The sequence below is a fragment of the Sciurus carolinensis genome, chromosome X (genome assembly GCF_902686445.1).
Source record: "Sciurus carolinensis chromosome X, mSciCar1.2, whole genome shotgun sequence".
NCBI classification, from domain to species: domain Eukaryota; kingdom Metazoa; phylum Chordata; class Mammalia; order Rodentia; family Sciuridae; genus Sciurus; species Sciurus carolinensis.
The window spans coordinates 62,029,884-62,050,708 of NC_062232.1; the positions used below are offsets into that span (position 1 = coordinate 62,029,884).

Below are 20,825 nucleotides of genomic sequence, written 5' to 3' on the forward strand. Positions count from 1 at the left end.
ACCAGTGACATAATTTAACTTCCATTTTAAAAGCAACCGGCTGCTGTGTAGAGGCTAGACTGGGGCAGGGGAAAGGGAAGGGAAGAAACAAGATCAATTAGAAGTTTAGTTCAAAAATCTAAACCACAGATGATAGTATCTTAAAATAGTTCATTACTGATAATAAAAGTTCATGAAAATTTTTAAGGTTCTAGATATATTTTAACGGTAAGCCAACATGATTAGCTAATAGGCTGCACACTGGGAAAAAGATAAAAAGTCAGGGATGAGTTCCCTGAAAAATCAGAAGCATGAAATTGTCATTTGTTTAGACGGGGCTATGGTTTTCATGTTGAAAGATTCATATGTTAAAGGATTTAGTCCTCTGGGTGATTCTATTGGAAGGTAAGGCCTGATGGGAGGTTCTTAAGAGCCAATGAGTGTGTGCCCTCAAGGGTTTGTGGGACCCCACTCAAGGGATTGTGGGACCCTAGTCTATCTTTCTGAATTCCTTTTGGATGATGTTAGCTCTTACACACACTGCCTCCACCATGATGTGACTGCTTGCTCCAGCATGCTCCTGCCTTTGCTATTTACACTGTGAAGTGGGACAAAGTACAGCTGCCAAGCCTACACTATACCATTAGAACATAACTTTCAAAACTGTGAGGTAAATAAACCACCTTTTCTTTGTAAGTAGTCTTCTTCTGGCATTTTATATTTACAGAAAGTTAATGCAAATAGGAAAAGTTTGAGGATGAATAGGTCTAAGGAAGGCAGATAAGTTCAATTTTGAATATGTTATTTCAGATGCCTAGAGAACATCCATCTGATAATGACAAGTATGTAGCTGAATAAACAAGTATAAGAGTTAAACAATAGTTCCAAGATCAGGAAATGGGTTATAAATTTACAGAAGCAATTCAAAGCCACGAGACTATATGAGATCACTAAGGGAAAGAATGTATTAGAGAAGAAGTGCATGAACCTACAAGGTACCCCAAGATGTAAACAAAATGAGAAAAAAAATAGCAAATGAAATTATGAAAAAAAATCAAACACTATCAAAAACATTTTTAATATAATCAAATAGCCATCTTATATTATATGAAAGTATGTCCAATAATCAAACCAGACATGATGGTGGAAACACATGGAGCTGATAACCTTAAATTAAAATCCATTAAATAATTTTAACCAATCAAAATTTTGACATGAAAAATTTCAAACCCAATACACACTGAAGCCAATTATTGCTAATTCCCTAACAAAAAGGTGACCTATTATTAAAATAATACACAAAAATGGGAGAAATTATATTTATCTGTGGTATCTTTGACCAGAGTATAAACTTTCAGAAGGATTTGTTTTGTTCTCAACATAAATAAGAAGACAAAACTGAAACTTGGTTAGTTTTGTTAAATAAAAGGTCTATTGGGACATGCAGGTCTTTAAATACAATTATCTAGTTAAAGCATTATACGGACAAATATTTAAAAGATGCCAATGTATTTTATGACAAATACCAAATTAAAACAAGAAATTACTGAAACTAAAAAACAAAAATTTGCCTAAGATTAAACTACACAAACATATTAAATCTGACTGTCAAACATTTTGCATTAAATATTAGCACAAAGCATGACAATATTCCAATTAGAACCTGTTTATATCTTAACAGGTTTCAGTGCACTAAGAAAACATTTATAAGTTTTTCCCTTCTTCATAAATACAAGTGAGATAAATAAAACATGTCACACTATATTTGAAGAACCTTTTGAATCATCTTTTTTACTTATTTCTAAAGGGAATTGATTCATATGAAAAGGGAACTTTAAAAGAACCTGTATCCAGGGTAGGAAAAAAGCCCTTATGGGGGCATTTTTCTGATGCCATTTTTTGTGTTACTATCCATACAATGTAATAAAAAGTGAGAGAATTCTCACCTTTATTACATACTTTAGAGATATCATGCTTCTTACCTGTATGGAAGTAATAGAAGCTGAATGTCCCTGAAGGACAGCAACTGGTGCACATGTTCGAAGACACCATACTCTTACAACTTTATCACAGCTGCCTGCAGCAATAAGAGTATTTTCATAGTTAACAGCCATGTCAGAAATTTCAGCAGAGTGGCCTCGAAGTGTAGCAAGGAGGCGTCCATCATCTGTAGCCCAAATTTTCACCAAACAGTCATCTGAACCCTACAGTAACACAAAAGGACAGAAGATTCATAATGAAAAAAATTACCATCCAACCCCTAAAAAAGCTAAAAGACAAAGTGATATTTTTTAAAGTTACTTCTAAGTCTTTGCTTTTGAGTTTCCTCTCTATAATTCAGATGTAGTATCAAATACAAACTATGTCCAAATGATAAGACTGACAAAGCATTGTCCAAACTGGCATTGGCATGTATGCAAAACTCCTCAGAACTCAAAATATTTTAAACTTACTTTTAAATGATTTGGCATTAAGTATTTCTGTCATTATATTTTCCTTAGATCTAACAGTCTTTATTCTTAATCGTTTGAATATTTTTTCTACAAATACTTCAAAATTCAAATTAAAGTCTCCTTCATTTCTCAGGAAACCAGAGGCCATTAATAATCTTCAGTGAAAATACTATCTCCAACTTCCTATTACTTCAAGAGCTTTAAGTATATTAAAAAGCAATTTTATTCTAATGTGGCAGATACTTAGTAATCTATTAAAAGATGGCATTCAGGGCTGGGGTTGGAGCTCAGTGGTCGAGCGCTTGCCTAACATGTGTGAGGCACTGGGTTCGATCCTCAGCACCACATAAAAATAAACAAATAAAATAAAGGCATTCTGTCCATATTACAACTACAAAAAATATTTTTAAAAAGGTGGCATTCACCATCCTCACTACAATCATTAACATCCAAATATTTCAGTGATATACTTAGAGACATGAAGTCATCAATGGAAGGAGTGCGAAATGAAATCTAAGGAGTCATAACTTCTCAAAATACAAACCACTTCCTCTTCTATAAATAGAAAAAGAAATTATGTTATTAACCACACTCCTGTTACACCAGTAATGAAGCAATGAAATTAATATTTCTTAGAAATGTAAACAATATTATTTGGTTAATAAAAAGTCAATTTTAAAAATAAACAGTCATAAAAAAAAGATATACAAAATAACTACTCTTTTTTTTTTTTGGTATAAGGAATTGAACCCAAGAGCACTTAACCACTGAGCCGCTTCCCCAATCCACTTTTTTAAAGTTTACCCCAAAAAAGTTTTTTTAATTAGTAAAATAAAGTCTATAAAGATAAAAATCAACAACATACTGAAATTACTGAATTACTATTTGTGATTCTGAATGTAATGTACATCAAATTATGATATATTATTGATTTCAGCAAGAAAAATGGTAAATCTCTAAGTTTTAAAATGAGGATTTCATTTAGAAACAAAACTGGTTTTGATGCAGAAGGAAAATGTCCATAGAGATGAAAAAGTATGCAACTGAGTTTATAAATAAGAAACATTATTTTCACACTCTGATATTTTTGACTGCTATGAAAGTTTTTCTTTATATGAGTCAGTGAAAGAATACATTACTTAAACAAATACATTTTATCATTATCATAACTTGGAGTATAATTATAATTTTATTTATTTATTTGTTTGTTTAGAGACAGGGTCTCCCTATCTTCCTTCCTCTGCCTCCTGGGTTGCTGAGATTAGAGGAGTGTGTCACCACACCCAGCAACTACTCTTCATTACTGTATAGTTGAACTACTCAACCACAAGGGTGATGGAATCATTAATTAAGCAAAACTGTCAGCAATTACACATGACACACAGAAAATGCATTTTAATAAATATTTGCTGAAATGAAATGAGCACACTCATTTCCCATAGATTAAACACGCCTACAAATGATGTCTTCTGAAGAATTCTTTTTAAATTAAATTTCCAAAAGATAGTGAACATTATAGCTCACCCTTTATGTAAAATTAGAAAAAATTTTAAATTCCTACTCATCTTTTCTTGTATTAATATGACTAAAAAGGATGAACTGCTTACAAAGCATAATGCAATGCCATGAAATCTAGCTGCAATTGTTTTAAGTCTACAACGATTTCATATCAAAATTTTAAACTCACTGTAAAAATTCTTCTCCCACTTCGGTCAAATGCTACACAGTAGACAGAAGATAAGTGCCCCAGAATTCTCTTATGCATCTTAATGTGCTGGTAAGTAGATGAAGGAAAAATATGGCTGAAGCGACTACATCCGGTTAATTGCCTGGCAGAAGTGATATTTACTGAAAAAAAATAAGATAGGAGATTAATTTCTTCAATTCTAAAAGTCAAAACTACTTCATGAAATTCAGTTATGAATATTAAGACAAAGCAAAGTACACACACCACAGCAATTCAACTTTGTGAGAAGACTAAATTTCCTTACATGTTTCATGGTATTTTGAATTCAAGTTGACTAAAAGAATGCATTAACAATACTTTTCTGTTAAATCTCAGGGTTCTGATATTCTGCTTGGCTTATTGTGGTTTCTCAAGTACATTCACATTTTGACTTTCTTGATACACTACAGTCAAAGACTCAGCCACTTTAAGTATGTAGGTAAATTTTCCCATAACACAAAGGAATTAAAATTTTAAAAACTATATTTGGTTAATACATACATCTTAAAATTTATACAGGAAATTTTATGAACTTCTGTCCTATCTTTTCAGTATCTGCCCCTAAAATTTCAAAAATAAGAGACCTACACAGTGAAAAGAAAAAGGAGGCTATGATACAACATAGTTTAGAAACAGCAACAATTCTTTCTAGGTTTTTCTAGGGGTTCACCCTTTTTTGGTTTTTGAATCTGGAGGTTCTTCTTTTAGTTACCAATGAACTTTTGAGGCTTCATCTCCCATGAAATCATATTAGACCCTGTCACACTTTTTGTTTGTTTAGTCTTCTTAATTTTCTTTAAAAACAGCCAAGATAAAGCACAAGTCTACACAATTCTCCTTCAAATACGTCCTGGATTGTGTTCACTTCTGAAAAGGATTTAGAACCATTTACTTCTCCTGTGAAATTATTCCTGTCTTTCCTTATTCACTGGAAATACTTAACACCTCACATATTTTATGTTAATTTTAATTAGCAACTACTTATTGTATTTTATTGTATGTGAATCCCTTAACAAGGGATTCCTACAAGTTCAGAGTCATCTTAGGGCAAGGTGACACTTACAACACTGTATAAATAATACAGTACAAGTGACAATAGCTTTATGTTTAAGCAAGGCAAAATTAAGGCAGAACTGAGTTCTAGCTAGATTAGTATAATTAGAGCCATGCCACAATCAAAAATATAAAACCTTTCACTGTCTCACAATCTTAAGAGCAATGAAGTCTGTCTTTCAGGCAAAGGTAGATCCACTGGCCATTTTAAACTGACAAAATGACAAAAAATTAATGATGAATAGGCAAAATCAGAGAAACTTATAATGCAAATCATAAGAATACATTATAAATCTGAGTATATAATGGTAGAAAATGCAAAAGAATGTTTACTAAGTAAGAGTATTTTTTTTTTTTGGCAGCTGATTCCCAACCCACCGACAAGAAATTTCTACAACAGGAAGAGCAGGCAACCTAACCTGAGAATTTGGTAATCTTCCTTTTCCAAACATTTCTCAGTAATCCGAGTTCCTTGAAATAACTGATCACTATTTCTGATGTCCCTTGTCTTTTCCACACTTTGTAGGGAGAAAGTTACGTTATTTTTTTTAATTTTGATTCATCGTACATAAATGGGGTATAACTGCTGTTTCTCTGGTTGTCCATGAAGTAGAGTCGCACCATTTGTGTAATCATACATGTACATAGGGTAATGATATTTGTCTCATTATGTTATTTTCCTTCCCCCCAAACCCTCCCACCCCTCTTTTATCTCTACACAATCCACTCTTCCTCCATTCTTGCCTTCCTCCTACTCCCTGTTATGTATCATCATCCACTTGTCAGAGAGATCATTCAGCCTTTGGTTTCTTGGGATTAGCTTATCTCAATTAGCATGATATTCTCCAACTCCATCCATTTACCTGCAAATACCATAATTTTATTCTTCTTTATGGCTGAATAAAATTCCATTGTGTAGATATAAACAGTTTCTTTATCCATTCATCTATTGAAGGGCATCTAGGATAGTTCCATGATCTAGCTATTGTGAATTGATCAGCTATGAACAATGATGTGGCTGCATCACTGTAGTATGCTGATTTTAAGTCCTTGGGTATAGGCCAAGGAGTGGGATAGCTGGGTCAAATGGTGGTTCCATTCCAAGTTTTTTAAGGAATTTCCACACTGCTTTCGAGAGTAGCTGCACCAATTTGCAATCCCACCAGCAATGTATTAAGTTAATCTTTTTTTCCACATCCTTGCCAACACCTAGTGTTGCTTGTATTATTGATAATACACAATCTAACTGGGGTGAGATGAAATGTTAGGGTAGTTTTGAGTTGCATTTCTCTTATTACTAGAGATGTTAAACATCTTTTCATAGATCTGTTGATTGCTTGTAGATCTTCTTCTATGAAGTGTCTGCTCATTTATTGTTTGGGTTATTTATATTCTTGGTTTAAATTTTTTTGAGTTCTTTATAGATTCTGGAGATTAGTTCTCTATCTGAAGAGTGCATAGCAAAGATTTTATCCTACTTTCTAGGCTCTCTTTTCACATTGTTGGTAGTTTCCTTTGCTGAAAAAAGCTTTTAAGTTTGAATCTATCACAATTATTGATTCCTCCTTTTATTTCTTCTGCTTTGGGAGACATGCTAAGGAAGTCTGGTCCTAAGCTGACATGATGAAGATTTGGACCTACTTTTATTCTATAAGGTGCAGGGTCTCTAGTCTGATTCCAAGGTCCTTGATCCATTTTGAGTTGAGTTTTCTGCAGGGTGAGAGATAGGGGTTTAATTTCATTCTGCTGCTATGGAGTCCAATTTTCCCAGCACCATTTGTTGAACAGGCTATCTTTTCTCCATGTATGTTTGGCACCTTTTTCTAGTATGAGAAAACTATTTATTTGGGTTTGTGTCCATGTCCTCTATTCTGTACCATTGATCTACCTGTCTATTTTGGCAACAATACCATCCCGTTTTTGTTACTATTGCTCTGTAGTATAGCTGAAAGTCTGTATTGTGATACCCTCTGCTTCGCTCTTCCTGATAAGGATTGCTTTAGCTTTTCTGGGTCTCTTATTCTTCCATATGAATTTCATGATTCCTTGCTCTATTTCTATGAGGTATGTCATTGGGATTTTAATTGGAATTGCATTGAATCTGTATAGCACTTTGGAAGTACAGTCATTTTGACAATATTAATTCTGCCTATCTAAGAACATGGGAGATCTTTCCATCTTCTAAGGTTTTCTTTAAGTCTTTCTTTATTATTCTGTAGTTCTCATTGTAGAGGTCTTTCATCTCTTTTGTTAGATTTATTCCCAAGTATTTTTTTTCATACTATTGTGAATGGAATAGTTTCCTAATTTCTCTTTCAGAGGATTCATCATTTATGAGTAAAAATGCATTAGATTTATAAGCATTGATTTTGTATCTTGCTATTTACTTAATTCATTTATGAGTTTCTAGAAATTGGTGGAATTTGTTGGCTCCTCTAAATATAGAATCATGTCATTGGCAAATAGTGATAGATTGAGTTCTTCTTTTCCTATTCATATCCCTTTAATTTCCTTGGTCTGTCTAATTACTCTGGCTAGAATTTCAAGGATTATGTTGAATAGAAGTGGTGAAAGAGGGCATCCCTGCCTTGTTCCAGTTTTTAGGGGGAATGCTTTCAGTTTTTCACCACTTAGAATTATATTGGCCATGGGCTTAGCATAGATGGCCTTTACAATGTTAAGGAATGTTCCCACTATTCCTATTTTTTCTAGTATTTTCAGCATGAGGTGGTACTGTATTTTATCAATAAAAGACGAAAAAGTGAACAAATAAATGACCTAACATTACTGCTCATAGCCCTAGGGGGGAAAAAAAACAGATCAACACCAAAAGTAGAAGACAGGAAATAATTAAATCAGAAATGAAATCAATGAAATTGAAACAAAGAAACAATTTTAAGAATTGACAAAAGTTGGCTCTTGAAAAAATAAAATTGTTAAACCCTTAGAAGAGGAGAGAAAAAACTCAAATAACTAAAATTCATCATGAGAAAGGAATTATCATGACAGACACTATTGAATACAAAACATAATTAGAAGTTATTTGAAAATCTATTCTGCAACAAAACAGAAACTCTCCAACACATCAACAGGTTTCTAAAGACATATGATCCACCCAAACTGAATCTGGAAGACATACACAATTTAAATAAATTAATTTCAAGCAATGAAATACAAGAAGTCATCGAAAGCCTACCAATGAAGAAAAGTACAGGACCAGATGGATTCTCAGCTGAGTTCTACAAGACCTTCAAAGAAGAGCTCATTCCAATACTCCTTAAGTATTCCATGAATAGAGGAGGAGGGAACCCTTCCAAACTCAATATATGAAACTAATATCACCCTGATGCCAAAACCATCCAAGACACATCAAGGAAAAAAAAATTTCAGACCAATATCCCTAATGAACAGATGCAAACTTTCTTAACAAAATTTTAGCAAATCGTATACAAAAACATATTAAAATATAGTGCACCATGATCAAGTGGGCTTCATCCCAGGGATGCAAGGTTGGTGCAACATCCAGAAATCAATAAATGTAACTCACCACATCAACAGACTTAATTATGATTATTTCAACAGATGCAGAAACAGTATTTTAAGGCAAGAATTTCTCAACTGAAGAACTTTGACGCTCCAGAATAGATGGTTGTTATAGGGAGTTTTCACACATTGCAGGTGTGTTTAGCAGCCAGCCTTGGTCTGTGCCCACTACATGCTAGTAGTACCACCAGCAATAAGTTGTGACAAGAAAAAAGTATTTCCATGCACGGTCAAGTATTCCCTGGAGGGGGAAAAACTACCCTACTTGAAAAATCAGTACTCCTAATATAAGAACAAAAACAACAGCAGGAAGGAAAAAATATCAGAAAAGCAATTTTGAGAAAGGGAGCAGGAGACAGAGAATGAGCCAATCCATGAACATGGAATATCTTTCCATTTATTTGTGTCTTCTTCAATTTCTGTCATCAGTGTTTTACAGTACTTATTGGTGTCTTCTCATCTTCTGTCATCAGTGTTTTACAGTTTTCAGTGTACAGATATTTGATATCAATGATTAAATTTACTTGTTATTTTAATTTTAATCTTATTTTAAATGAAATTGTTTTCATAATTTCCTTCTCAACTAGGTCAGTCAGTATATAAACACTTTATTTTTGTGTTGTTTTTACAACCTATGGCTTCACTGGATTATTAATCAGTTTTAACCATTTTTCAGTTTTACTGTTTTTGAGTGGAGTCTTTAGGGGTTTCTCTATATAAGATTATGTCATCAGCAAACAGACAATTTCACTTCTTCCTTTCCTATACATATGTGTTTTATTTATTTTTCTTGCCTAATTTCCCCAGGAAGATCTTCCAGTATTATGCTGAATGGAAGTGAGAAGAGGGAAATCATGTTTTGTTCCTGATCATAGAAAAGAAGCTTCCAACTTTTCATTGTTGATTATTATGGTATTAGCTGTGGGCTTGCAAAAATATGGTCTTTATTGTATTGAGGTGCATTTCCTCTATGACCATTTCAGAGGTTTTATCATGTATGCACACTGAATTTTGTCAAATACATTTTCTATATCTTTAGAGATGATCATGTGGTGTTTTATCCCTTCTTTTACTAACTTTTCCATCCCATTTATTGATTTCCATGTCCCATACTATCCTTGTGTTCCAGGAATGAATCTTGCTTGATGATGGTGAATGATCTTTGAATGTACTGTGGAGTTCAATCATTAGTATTCAGTTGATGATTTTGTGTCTATATCATCAGGGATATTGGCCTGTAGTTTCTTTCCTTTTCTTGTACTGTCCTTGTCTGGCTTTGGTATCAGAGTAATGCTAACCTTGTCAGTTGAGTTTGAAAGTACCTCCATCTTCTTTAATTTTTTAAGCAGAGTTTGAGGAGGATTAATATTAACCACTTTTTAACACTTTGGTAGTATTTAGCAATGAACCCTTAAGAACCTGAGCTTTTCTTTGATGACAGACTTTTTACACATTATTAGTTTGTTCATATTTTCTATTCTTTCCTGATACAACCTTGATAGATTCTATGCTTCTAGGAGTTTCATGCATTCTTCTAGTTTATCTAATTTGTATATAGTTGTTCATAATAGTCTTTATGGTTATTTATATTACTGCGGTATTAGTTATAATAGGTCTAAATTTTTTATTTTTGTTTGGGTCTTTACTCTTTTTTTCTTTGTTAGTTAACCTAAGTTTTGTCAATTTTTCTTTTCAAAAAATGAAATTTAAGATTTCTTTTTATTCCAATTGCTTTTCTAGTCTCTGTTTTATTCCGATCTGATATTTATTTTCCTTCTTTCTCTTAACTTGGGATGACTATTCTTTTTCTAGTTTTCACAAGTGTAAAATTAGGTTGTTTACTTGAGATCATTTTTCTTTTGTCCTATAGGCATTTATTGCCTCAAAGTTCCCTCTGAGGGACTAATTTTGCATCTGATAAGTTTTGGTATGTTCTGTTTTCATTTTTGTTTGTCGTAAGTGATTTTTAATTTATCTTTTAATTCTTCCTTGACCCATTGGTTGTTCAGGAGTATATTTTAACTTTCACATATTTGTGAGTTTTTCAGCATTTATCCAGTTACAGGTTGAATATCCCTTATCCAAAATGCTTGGGAATATAAACGTTAATTATTTCATATTGGGGGGTGTTTTAGTATATTTGCATATTCATGATAAGGTATCTTGGGGATGTGACCCACGTGCAAACATGAAATTCATTTATGTTTCATATGCCTTACATACATACCTCAAATATGAATTTATATGTTATTTTAGTGTAACTACATTTTTACTTTGACAAGTCACATGAGGTCAGTCAGGTGTGGAATTTTGCTCTTGTGGTATCATGTCTTCACTCAAAATGATTCAGATGTTGGGCATTTTGAATTTAGAATTTTTGGATTCAGGATGCTCAACCTGTATTAATTCTAATTTCACACCATTGTGGTCAGAAAACATACCTATGATTTCAATATCCTTAAGTTTTTATGACTTATTTGAGGCCTAAAATATGATATATCCTAAACAATACTGTATATACATATGAGGAGAGCATACATTCTATTGCTGCTGTATGGAAGGCATATAAATATTTCTTAGGTTCAATTTGCCTGAAGTGTGGTTCAAGTCTAAATTTTCCTTATAGACTTTCCTGTTTGGTTGACATGACCAATGTTGGAAATGGGGAACTCAAGTCTCTCACTATTGTACTGCAGTCTGCTCTCCTTTCAAATATATTAATATCTGCTTCATTTAGGTGATCCAATGCTAGCTACATATGTATTTATATATAAATTCTTGATGAATTAACATCTTTATCATATAGAGTGAGATTTTTTCTTTTTTACTGCTTTTCACTCAAAATCTATTTTGTTTACTATATTAAACCACCCCCACTCTGTTTTGGCTTCCATTTGCATGGAATATCTTTTCCATCCTTATTATTAGTCTATGTGGGTCCTCAGAGGAAGCAGAATGGGATCTTGTTTTTATGTGTTCATCCACCTGACGTCAGAAAATTTCATAAAACTCCAAGTAACCTAGAGTCAATCTAATCCTATCAAATTTCTAAGGACATTTTAAATAGAAACAGAAAAAATTACTAAAATCCAAATGGAACCAAAAAAAAAAAAAGACCTTGAATAGCCAAAGCAATCCCAAGCAAAAAAAAGTTGAAGTATCACATTCCCTGATTTGAAATATCTTATAAAACTATTATAAGCATAGTTCTGGAATAAAAACAGGTATACTGACCAATGGAGAAGAACAGAAATTCCAGGAAAAAAACCCAAACATTTATAGTCACTGATATTCAACAAATGTGCCAAGAACTAACAATAAAGAAAGGACATACGCTCTTCAATAAATGGTGTTGGAAAAACTGGATAGTCCCATGGAAAAAGAATGAATTGGATCCATACCTCATCCCATATGCAAAAGTCCAATCAAAAAGTATCACATTTAAATGCAAGATCTGAAGCAGTAAAGCTACTAGAATAAAACAGAAGAAAAGCAATGGTTGTGCAATTATTTCTTTAGGACACTAAAAGCACACATAACACAAGCAAAAAAAAATAAAAATGAGATTGCTTCAAATTAAAACACTTCTTCAAAATACAGAAAGCAACAGAGAGAAGAGACAATACACAAATTGTAAGAAAGTATTTGCAAACCATATATCTGATGAGGGACTACTATCCAAACATGTAAGGAGCTCAAAGAACTCAACAGCAAAAAAACAAACTGATTAAAATCCTAGCAATTGATCTAAACAGACATTTCAAAATATATACAAATATCAGACAGGCACATAAAAATTTTAAAAAGTTCAACATCTCTAACCATCACAGAAATTAAACCACAAGGAGAGATCACTTCACAATTGTTAGAATGGCTTATCAAAAAGATGAATGATTCCAAGTTTGACAAGGATGTAGAATAAAGGGAACCCCGCATACTGTTGATGAAAATGCTAATTAATATAGTCATTTTGGAAAAAATATGGAGGTTTCTAGGAAAAGAACGTAAGATACAAAAATTCCACTTCTGGATGTATATCAAAAGAAGGTGAGCCAGGGGTGGTGGCACATGCCTGTAATCCCACTGGCTTAGGAGGCTGCGGCAGGTCAATCACGAGTTGAAAGCCAGCCTCAGCAACAGCAATGCACTAAGCAATTCAGTGAGACCCTTTCTCTAAATAAAACACAAAATAGGGCTGGGGATGTGGCTCATGGGGTTGAGCACCCTTGAGCTCCAATTCTCAGTACCAAAAAAAAAGTGAATTTATTATGCAGAAGATATTTATTTGTAGGTCCCATGTTCATTTCAGCATTACTCATAATAACCAAGATTTGAAAGAAACCTCAAGATCCACCCAAAGATGAATGAATAAAGACAATGTGGTATATATACATAGTAAATATTATACAAGGATGGAACTAAAGAATATTATACTAAGGAAATGAACCAGACATAGAAAGATAAATACTAGGGCCTGAGGTTGTAGCCCAGTGATAGACTGCTTGCCTACCATGTGTGAGTTATTGTGTCCATCAACAACTAAAAAATTTTGGGGTTGGGGATATAGCTCAGTTGGTAGAGTGCTTGCCTCACAAGCAAAAGGCCCCTGGGTTCAATCCCCAGCACCACACAAAAAATAAATAAATAAAATTTAAATGCTTTTGATAAAGTTAACAGATCTCTGATTTAAAAAAAGAAAAGAAAAAGAAAGATAATACAATATGATCTCACTTGTGTGTACACTCTGAAAGGGTCAAAGTCATAGAACCAGAGAATATAAAATAAGTTATCAGAAGCTGGGGAGAGTGAGGGATATAAGGGATATAAGAAGGGCAGATGTTGATGACACATACAAATTTTCTGTTAGAAATAATAGCTTTAATAGTTTTTTAAATTTTGTAAATGACATGTAATAATTACACATATACAGAGGTAAATGTGTATTTCAATAAATGTGTACACTGTAAAATTATCAGGTCAGGATAACTTATCAGTCACCTCAATCATTATCATTTATTTCTACAGGAACATTCTCAATCCTCTCTACTTAAAGTGTCTTACCTCTATAGCTCATTCCCTCCTTTATAAATCTATCTTCTATGTTAAACAGGCTAGCCATCATATCATTTTCTAAAAACTACGGTAGTTTGTGGTACTAGGGATCTAACACTGGGCCTCAACAACATCAGGCAAACACTCTACCACTGAGTCATATCCCCAGCCCCTCAAAACTGGGTATTTTACCAGTACCCCTAACTATTACCAAAATTAACTTATTTCATTTTAATTTCCTATGTTTGCCAACATCAATATTAAGTAGTACTGGCCAGTAAAAGGGAGACAGTTTAGTTAATATCACAGTCATCCCACTAAAAGTCTCCAATCTTATCAAACATATTTAGAGAATTAATCAGGCTGGGTGTGATGGTACATGTCTATAATCCCAGTGACGTGGGTGGCTGAGGAAGGAGGATTACAAGTTTGAGGATAGCCTCAGCAACTTGGCAAGACCCTGTCTCAAAATAAAAAATAAAAAAAAGGGGCTGGAGTGTAGCTCAGTAGGTAAAGCATGTCTGGGTTTAATCCACAGTACCCCCCCACCAAAAAAAAGAAATAAAACTAGAATAAATTCATAAAACAGTTCTGAAAGTGGTCAGTTTTTACTACTAACATTTTTAAATACTACTGAATTAACTTCAGAAAATTAAAATAATGGTCTTTGATAAAAGACATAAAAATGTCATTTGAAGTAGATTGTTAACAGTCTAACATACATTGAATTATTAATAGAGCACTTCACATATTTAAATTCCTTTTTTCTCAGTACTAGAGATGGAACCTAGCATTTTTCATTCATAGTAGCAAAGAGTTCTACAACTGCAATACCTGGTCAGGCCCTAAGTTCCTTTTGTTTAAAATTACAATATGGATACTGTAACACAAATTCACACAAATTCCAACCAGGACTTTGACTTTCTGTACTTGTCTTCAATAACTAGCTTTGCTTTCCTTACTCTGTAGCATGCTAGATTCATTATAAGGTGAAGATTCTTTTCTTATTTTAATCCTTTCTTCAGTATCCTATTACCAATCTATTCCATTATTTATATAAAAAATTACCAATAACCTAGTACAATTCTGATGTTTGAAAAAAATGTGTTATCTATTTTAGAAAATCTGTCTGGTGTGTTACAACATGTCCTTATCTACTACTATGACTTAAAAGTTCAGTTACCATACCCTCAATTATGACTTGATGTAAAACTTAAAAACAAAAGACAATCCAGGTATGGTGGCACACACCTGTAATCCCAGCAGCTCAGGAGGCTGAGGCAAGAGGATCACAAGTTCAAGGACACCCTTAGCAAATTAGCAAGATTCGAAGCAACTTTGTGAGAACCTCTCTCAAAATAAAACATAAAAAGGGCTGTGGATGTGGCTCAGTGGTTGAGTATCCCTGGGTTCAATCCCCAGGAAAAAAAAAAGGCAAGACTCAATAAAATAACAAGGATATTCAATAAGAGTAAATCAAATGAAGGATTTACTATAGGGTTCTTATAGTAAGAATACCTTATTACTACATCAGCTTATTCCTGTATCAGTTTAAGACTACAATCTGATCTCCTAAAATCAATCAATCATATCAAAATACTCAGACCAGAAAGCAAGAAGTAATAGAAGGGTTGATAAAAAATGTGTAACTTCTGTGGAAAATACCTCAAAGAACATTCCCTTTTATTATTGTTAAACATAAAATACTGAATATTATCATTAGATCAGAAAAAGCTCAGGAAGCTTATATTGAAACACATGGGAGCAATTATATTACAGGTAAAAAGGACCCTAAATAACTTGAAGTACTAAATAACTTAAGTCTGGCAAGTTTAAGAGGTAAGTATAAATACTTTTTAAATACAAGCTAAACTTAAAGCTTGATATCTTAATAAAGAAATTTTAAATACAATTTCTTAAGCATCTAAACATCCTCCTAGTCTATTAAGTCTAGAACAGTTCCGTTGTCGACTTAAAAAGGGAATATTTCTTGTAAAAACACATAAAAAAATTTTGTTTGGGGAAACACAGCTTTCAATAGCAGAATCCAGATGTAAATGCATTAGTAGGTACTTGCTATGTAGAAACATAGCATTCAAATAAGCATACAACTCAAACACATGAATAAATATTTGCCCACAGGTACAATTAGAAATTTAGTATTGTCTAACTCATTTTCTAGGTTCTTCTTATGAAATTTCATTGGGGATTCACATTTATATTGCACTTAGCTTCATGCTCTAATTCTAGAGACAGAAAATAAGGAAGGCAGGAAATATACCTCACTCTGGCAATAAGAAAATGCAACAGAACTCTAATGAAGATTCTAATAAGTTAGTAATCATCATTTTTGAGGTTCGATCAAGTAGTTTACAAGCAACCATATTTGGCCTTTCTCTTTTTGAACTAGTATCTAATTATAGAATTATGCTATAGTTTAAAGGGACTTTAAAGATTAATTTTTAGTCCAACCCTTACTTTACATAGAGCAACTAAGATCTGGGTTAGTGAACGTAGTTTTCCAAAATCATAAAAAAGTTTACGTGACTGAGAAGGGGTATGAACTTGGGTCAAATGTTCATTTTTCTTATGCCACAGTTGTCTCCCAGAGCTTTATGTTTAAATATATCACCAATGCTTACTTCCTACCAATAAAATATATTGATAGATCTAAAGCAGTGAACTCTCCCTCTTATTTTTCTGCGGTAACAAATCTTCATTCAAAACAAAGAGAAAAAACCATGGAGGAAGTATTTGTGTTAGTGGTTAGAGAGGGGAAAAGGCCTTAATACATTGGTGATCCTGTTGAAAAACCAGAGTCAATGAGAAGCTCAATTAATTGCTGGGAGGCTTGTCTCTGACTTTATCAATTCCACCTACTTTGACAGTATGAGGTAGTAAAATGAAACATAGTACTGAAAAAAAACAAGCAGCCTAAGTTTCTTCCTTATCTATAAAATAAGCATTATGCTATCAATCTCAAATTGAGAAGAATTTTATAGAACATAAAGTGTAGAAATCAGGGCTGGGGTTGTAGCGCAGTGGCAGAGCACTTGCCTAGCATGTGTGAGGCACTGGGTTTGATCCTTAGTACCACATAAAATAAGTAAAGAAGGGGTTGGGTGTTGTAGCTCAGAGGTAGAGTGCTTGCCTAGCATGCGTGAGGCATTGGGTTTGATTCTCAGCACCACATTACAAATAAATAAAGGGTCATAATAAATAAATAAATAAATAAAGTGCAGAAATCATTTATACATTAAAAATCTAGTTCCTTTCTTCTACGCTTTCTTTTCCACTCTGGGGTCTCCGTGCCCTCACATTACAGAATGAGGTAAAGTGAAGTGGGACAAGTTTTGGCATCAGGTAACTGTAGTGCATAGTAATTTATTATGCTCAAGTCTCTCATATAAAATGGTGTAAGTATTTGCATATATCTATGCATATCCCCCTTTATACTTTAAATCATCTCTAGATCATTTATAATACCTAATACATTGTAAATGCTATGTAAAACTTTGTTATATTGTATTGTTTAGGAGATAATGACGAGACTGGGCAAGTTCAGTGCAGACATATTTTTCCAAATATTTTCAATCTCTGTTGGTAGAATTTAAAAAATAATATGCATACTATGAACTAGCCATTTTCTTAAAGATATTTAACATCAATAGTTATGAAAGTTAAATTGATTCATCAACTTGAGTGGGCTATCAGCATCCAATACATGGTGCTGTTTCACCCAGGATTCACCAGTACAGGAATCAAGATGTAGAAACAGAAGTGTCATCAACCACTATTACTTCTAATGGTCAACTAGTAACTTTTTGGCTTCCTGTTTTTATGAACTTCTACTCTGCTGTCTTAGAAGTCTTATTTCCAAAAGGAAAAACACTTCCACCAAGAGACACAATGATTCCATTGAAATGGAAGTTAAGACTGATGCCCAGGCACTTTGGGATAGCAATGCCTCTAAATCAAGAGAAAAGGAGGGAGTTACCAATGGACTGGGGTAGATAATCCTGATTACGCAGAGGAAATTTAACTTTTAGTTCAAAATGGAGGTAGGTAGAATGTGCATGGAACACAAGAAATCCTTCAAGATGTCTCTTAGCTGGGAATGGCACTGTGGACCATGCCCATCATCCCAGTGACTTGGGAGGCTAAGGCAGGAGGATCACAAGTTCAAGACCTGCCTCAGCAACACAGAAAAGCCCTCAGCAATTTAGACAACCTGTCTCAAAATATAAAAAGGGCTGGGATGTATCTCAGTGGTAAATTACCCCTACGTTCAATCGCCAGTACCAAAAAGAAAATGTCTCCTAGTATTACAGGTTTGAGTATCTCTAATTCAAACATACATTTGAAATGCTCCAGGAGTGGTAGAACTGACTAAGACCTTCTCCCCACAAATACACTGAGTTTAAGTATACATGCACAAAACTTCCTTCAGAAGAGCTAAGGAAACCAACTGAGAAACCATAGTGCCTGCTTCTCACGTAACAAAACAGTCTCGCTGTAAAAGGTCAGATAGGAGGAGTTGCCCACATCACCACCACCATCAATTCCGAGCAGCCCTGCATTGAAAGAGACTTTTCCTGCTTTGAGGAGAAAGAGAATTGGGTCCAGGCAGTGAACTTGAAGCACAGTAGCTAGCCTCAAGTTCTTGGCATGGTTGGTGCCAGGAAGAGCTCTGTAGCCTCTACTGTTACACCAGTATCACAGACTGAGCAATTATAACAGTAAAGTAGCAAAGACACTGTATTTACTACTTCTCTCCCAACTTCAGGCAGCAGACTGTGTAAGAAAACTCCACCAACTGAGAAATAGGTACAAAAGCCAGCCAAGGTCTCTGTCTTGGGGCTCAGTACCAGAACCACTATAGTTAATTCCAACATAGGGTAGAAACCAAAAGACCTAAATGCATGCCAGAGCTCATGGAGAGTTTCTGGACCCTGCATCAGGCAGAGAACTGCAACTGGTAAGTCAAATTTCGGACTATGTTATTGCCAGCCTTTGAATTAGCCTACAGCACACATACCTGTACTCAAGACTGTGCAGGTTCTGTGGTTCTAAGACTGAGGTACAACTCAATTTAGGGTCAGCCCTGGTCACCAAGGGACAGTCTTTACCACCATCTCCCAATGTTGGGCAGCACAGCTCTCTAAAGGTCAGTGCTCACACATGGAGCTCTAGAACTTTGCCAGGACCAGGCAGAGACTTGTGCTCCATTGGAACAGACTTGTCATTTGACCTGCATCACTTCCAGAGGCAGCATGTGTATTAGTGCACCCTTGATATGGTCTAGTACCTTGAAGCTTTGAAATTCAGTTGCAACCCAGCTTAACATCAGCTTAGGTAGCCAAGGAATTTCTTTTAACAACACTACTCCAACCCCAGGAAAAACAGAGTGGAGCAAGACACAATATGCCTGGGGTAGGTCAGTGGAGAATAAACTAAGGATTTTGCTCTAGAATTTAGGGCCAAACTAATGAAATCTAAAACTGAGAAAATCCTAAGAGCCCCATCCTCAGGCTTGGCTGTGGACAAAGTCTCTGGAACCACCCTGGTATCAGAGGAAAACAACAGCCAAAATCTATTGGACTTCTAAACCAACAGCATCACCTTTGGCAGGTTGTAGCGGGCTTGGACCACTGATCTAACTCAGTAATAAACAGCCCACAGCAACATGGACATTGGTCCTTCCCTACTGCTCTTCTGGTCTTGGCTAGCTATGGTCTCAGGGTGTGATACAACTTTGAGGTGTTGGTAGAAAGAGGCATAGCAGAGAAACCTGGGGATGGCTCATTCATGGGGATTTTGCCCATATTCAGATGGAATTTCCACAGTGTTTTATGATCAGCCAGCCCTAAGGAGAGGCTTGTAGAATCAGACTATATTTATAAGGAGTCACCTGATTATTCTGCACCAACACACCAACTGTAGGTTTGGGACAAACCTTGAAATGATTGCCCTCTAATGCTGAAACAGTGATAACATACCAACAGCTGCTTCCAGCAAAGGTGGCTCCCTGTGCCATCCAGTGCTAAAAGAGTGGAAGTGACTACAGGCTCAGAGAAAATAAAAATCTGCTTAAGACATCTGGAAAGACAGGCACAAACAAAGACAGATTAGGAAGATTAGAATAAATAATGATCCTTCAATGCCAAGTTGGTTTAACATACCAACAAGTTAAGAAATTTCAGGAAATCATGACCTTACCTATTATTAAATAGTTACCAGAAACTAAAAGATGGTAATAAGTATGTGAGAACTCTCAGAAAACTTAAAACAATTGTTTTAAGAAAACTCAATGAACTTAAAGAAAACACAGAGAAATAATGTAGCTCAGTGGTAGAGTACCCCTAAGTTCAATCCCTGTAGTGGAAAACAAATTCAAATGTAGGTAAGAGTACAGATGCAGAGCTTTCTTTTTAGTATATTTTTCTTCCTTTTTAAATTTCTGTTCTTATCTTTATGATGATAAGTTGCTATCAATTAAAATAAATTGCTATAATCGAAAGAAGTGGGGTTTTTTGTGTCATAAAACCACAAAGCCTCAAATAAGTAATGAACTAAAACTGATAAGAATTAAAACACATTAGTAGAGAATATCACTTAACCACAAAGGTAGACCATTAGAGAGAGGACCAAAGTAAAGGAACTACAGCAATACTACGAAAACAAGTTAAATAATGGATGCAGTAAGACCTTATGAATCATTACAAATAAATGTAAATAGATTAAATTCTACAAATAAAAGACATAAAGTCCCCGTCCTAATTCAGTCCCCAGAGAGTGAGAAATAGTCTGTGCAAAAACGCAATACCCCATCTCAAAACAAAACAAAACAAAACCCAACAACCACCACCACCACCAAACCCAAATCCAACTATACATTCCTTAGGAAAAAACTCACGTTATCTGTAAAGACATACATAAGTAAAAAAAAAGAATAAAAATACAATATTCCATGCAAATGGAATGTGAAAATAAGCAGAAGTAGAATCCTTATGTCAAAT

General features: G+C 34.4%; 1 protein-coding gene across 1 annotated transcript in view; it reads right to left on the reverse strand.

Moving 5' to 3' along the window:
• The window catches only part of Brwd3 (bromodomain and WD repeat domain containing 3), a 138,145-nt gene that overhangs the window by 70,534 nt on the left and 46,786 nt on the right, over positions 1-20,825 (reverse strand). Inside the window, 2 exon segments of the mRNA XM_047536000.1 lie at positions 1,962-2,183; positions 4,120-4,280. Coding sequence (XP_047391956.1) covers positions 1,962-2,183; positions 4,120-4,280 — 383 coding nt within the window.